The sequence below is a fragment of the Homarus americanus genome, unplaced genomic scaffold (genome assembly GCF_018991925.1).
Source record: "Homarus americanus isolate GMGI-L3 unplaced genomic scaffold, GMGI_Hamer_2.0 scaffold14197, whole genome shotgun sequence".
Taxonomy (NCBI): Eukaryota; Metazoa; Arthropoda; class Malacostraca; order Decapoda; family Nephropidae; genus Homarus; species Homarus americanus.
The window spans coordinates 4811-8273 of NW_024739379.1; the positions used below are offsets into that span (position 1 = coordinate 4811).

Sequence of the window (3463 nt, forward strand, 5' to 3'; positions counted from 1 at the left end):
CTTCATCCCTTTGAGATGTACTAATGTTTTTTGTATCTCAATAAACGTATCAATCAATCTGTACCTAGACATGCAGACTAGATTTTTCTGATGGCTTGTGATGAGTTAGGAACGATTTAGACCTTCAATCCTATCATAAATAACTAGTTTTCTCAGTCACGTGATGTTTTAGCAACTTTAACCCTTATTTTGTAGAGTTTTGGTCCCAATTTATTTAAAAATATAATTAACATCGTGAATTTAAGCGTTTTCCTTACCCATTGATCTGCCATCTTATGAAAAAAAGTCCAAGGTTGTGCTGTTGAAGGTTTGAGTTAGGGGAATGTTGAAGTCAGGCGGACAAGGAATCGGATGCAAGGTTTACCTGTCGTTTGAGTTTTGTTTTTCGTTTCGTTCAGATACGCTGTGGGAAGGTGAGAGATAGTGTGTGCTTTATAGCTTGGGGCCTAAAATTTTTTCTTCAACTGATGATTTCTCGGAATTCTCGGAGGAGGTGTGGTAGTGATGGCCGGTCAGTGCGGCGCTTGGTCATGGCCTTCTTGGCGAGTTTTGTGACCTCTGGATGGTCCCCTGGGGCCTCCTTGATCAATTCCATCAGGACAAACCCGAAAGAATATGTATCTGAATTCTTGGTGGTCCTAAACCCACGGCAGACTTCAGGGGCCATCCAGGGGAAGTCCTCGTGTAGGCAATCAGCGCTGACTTTACAAGACTTACCGATCTCACAGGCCAGACCGAGGTCAATGAGGCTGACCTCTGGCCGGGATGAGGGCCCTTGGATCATTATGTTATCCTCCTTGATGTCATTGTGTGCTAGACCTTTCGTGTTCATCTCAAGGATTTTCTCACCAAGGAGGAGCCCCAGTTGTATAAGGTCATATTGGCAGATCAGGTTATCTTCAGAGAGAAGGTGGTTGAGTGTGAGCTTACCCCTGAAGGACTGGAGGATCGCTGGAGGTTTTGGACAGTACCCAAGTACCTTAGGAATCCCCCCAGCACCATCGAGGGCATACATCTTGGCAGCCTCATCCTTGAAGAATTTTTTGGCTGATGGTGACACTGCCTTTTTCAAAACAGCTACATCATTTCCCCATTTGACAAGGTAAGCAATTGCGTGCGCTCCCTCCCCAAGAATTTCCGCTCCGTCTTGTAGGAGGTCAGTCACGTCCTCAGGGAGAAGCTCACACACCCAATCTTGGAAGTTTTCTGTTTTTCGGCAAGCCATTTTTAATTATCTGTATCGACTCAGCCTTCTCCAGGACATCAAATTATTATTTGGGGGTTAGATGCGTTTTTGAGGCGCTGAAGTGATAGTTGTTGTGCAATGAAGTGAAGAGGTGCCTGATAATGAAGTAAGAGGTGCCTCATAGTGTAGTGAAGATGTGTAGTGAAGATGTACCTCATAGTGTAGTGAAGTAGGTGTAGTGAAGATGTGCCTGATAGTGTAGTGAAGAGGTGCCTAATAGTGTAGTGAAGATGTGCCTGATAGTGTAGTGAAGAGGTGCCTAATAATGTAGTGAAGATGTGTAGTGAAGATGTGCCTGATAGTGTAGTGAAGTAGTTGTAGTGAAGATGTGCCTGATAGTGTAGTGAAGTAGTTGTAGTGAAGATGTGCCTGATAGTGTAGTGAAGTAGTTGTAGTGAAGATGTGCCTGATAGTGTAGTGAAGTAGTTGTAGTGAAGACGTGCCTGATAGTGTAGTGAAGTAGTTGTAGTGAAGATGTGCCTGATAGTGTAGTGAAGTAGTTGTAGTGAAGATGTTCCTGATAGTGTAGTGAAGTAGTTGTAGTGTAGATGTGCCTGATAGTGTAGTGAAGTAGTTGTAGTGAAGATGTGCCTGATAGTGTAGTGAAGATGTGCCTGATAGTGTAGTGAAGTAGTTGTAGTGAAGATGTGCCTGATAGTGTAGTGAAGTAGTTGTAGTGAAGATGTGCCTGATAGTGTAGTGAAGTAGTTGTAGTGAAGATGTGCCTGATAGTGTAGTGAAGATGTGCCTGATAGTGTAGTGAAGTAGTTGTAGTGAAGATGTGCCTGATAGTGTAGTGAAGTAGTTGTATTGAAGATGTGCTTGATAGTGTAGTGAAGTAGTTGTAGTGAAGATGTGCCTCATAGTGTAGTGAAGATGTGTCTAATAGTGTTTTTTTTTTTACGGGGATTAGCCCACCCGGACACAGGTCACTGACCCACATCAGGGCCTGGGGGGCGAAAATGTAATAATAATAATAATAATAATAATAATAATAATAATAATGATAATAATAATAATAATAATAATAATAATAATAATAATAATAATAATAATAATAATAATAATAATAAATAATAGTCATAATAATTCATAATAAATATAATTTATGATAAAACAAACAAAATAAAATAATAAAATAATGATGATAATAATACAGTAACTGTAATAATAATAATATTAATAATAAAGAACTATAAATACAAAAATGAATAAAAAGATCAAAAGTGAGAAACAATATATGTATGTTGTATTGTCAAAGTAAGAGAAACAACTGAGACCCTGCAATTGTGTGAAAATGAAGCAGAAAGTCAGATCATCAACCTAGGACTTGGTCACATATGGCAGCAGGGTCTACCATTAGACAACACATTATGCTGCCAATATCTTCCCAGGCGGTAGTACCTCCCTGTTTGGTAACTGTCTACTACCTACTACCTGTAATGAAGTAGTTGTAGTGAAGATGTGCCTAATACACCTTTTCACATATCCGTCGAGACATTGTTTCATAAATATTTGACAAATTTCATAACCGAATGACACAACACATATCGAATGACAATCTAAAATAACTGTTGGTGGTCTGTCATTCTCCAATTGTTACATTCTCAAACTCTATGTAGACTGTCGGTTTATTGTTCACGGCTGTCAACTTCCTAACTTACGTCAATTACTTCTGTCAGCATGAACCAACAGTTATTTTAGAGTGTCATTCGATATGTGTTCTGTCATTCGGTTATGGAACAATGTCTCGACGGATATGATGAAAAGGTGTATTTTCATTATTTCGTCATTATTTCATCCCTTTTCGTCATTTATCGTGACATCGTACTATTTCGTCACTTATCGTACTATTTCGTTACTTATCGTCAGTATTTCGTCCTTTATCATCAAATATCGTCACTATTTCGTCACATATCATCAATAATCGTAACTAATCGTCACTATATCGTTACATATCATCAATTATCGTCACTAATCGTCACTTTTCGTCACTTATCAATTATCGTCACTATTTCGTCACCACTCGTCACTTTTTCGTCACTTAGGGATACTTTTAGAAACGTATGGAAAATATCTTATCTCTTTTTGAATGATGGTGTGTGTGTGTGTGTGTGTGTGTGTGTGTGTGTGATAGGCAGAGAAAGAGAGTGAGAGAGAGTTCTTCTTCTTCTTCTTCTTCTTCTTCTTCTTCTTTTTCTTCTTCTTCTTCTTCGC

The 3463-nt window shown here is 39.0% G+C and overlaps 1 protein-coding gene across 1 annotated transcript; it reads right to left on the reverse strand.

The window, feature by feature from the left end:
* Positions 1 to 460: 460 nt before the first annotated feature.
* On the reverse strand, positions 461 to 1225 carry LOC121874524 (probable inactive receptor kinase At1g48480). Its single transcript, XM_042378674.1, has one exon. The coding sequence runs from the start codon at positions 1223 to 1225 to the stop codon at positions 461 to 463; it is 765 nt and encodes a 254-aa protein (XP_042234608.1).
* Positions 1226 to 3463: the final 2238 nt, after the last annotated feature.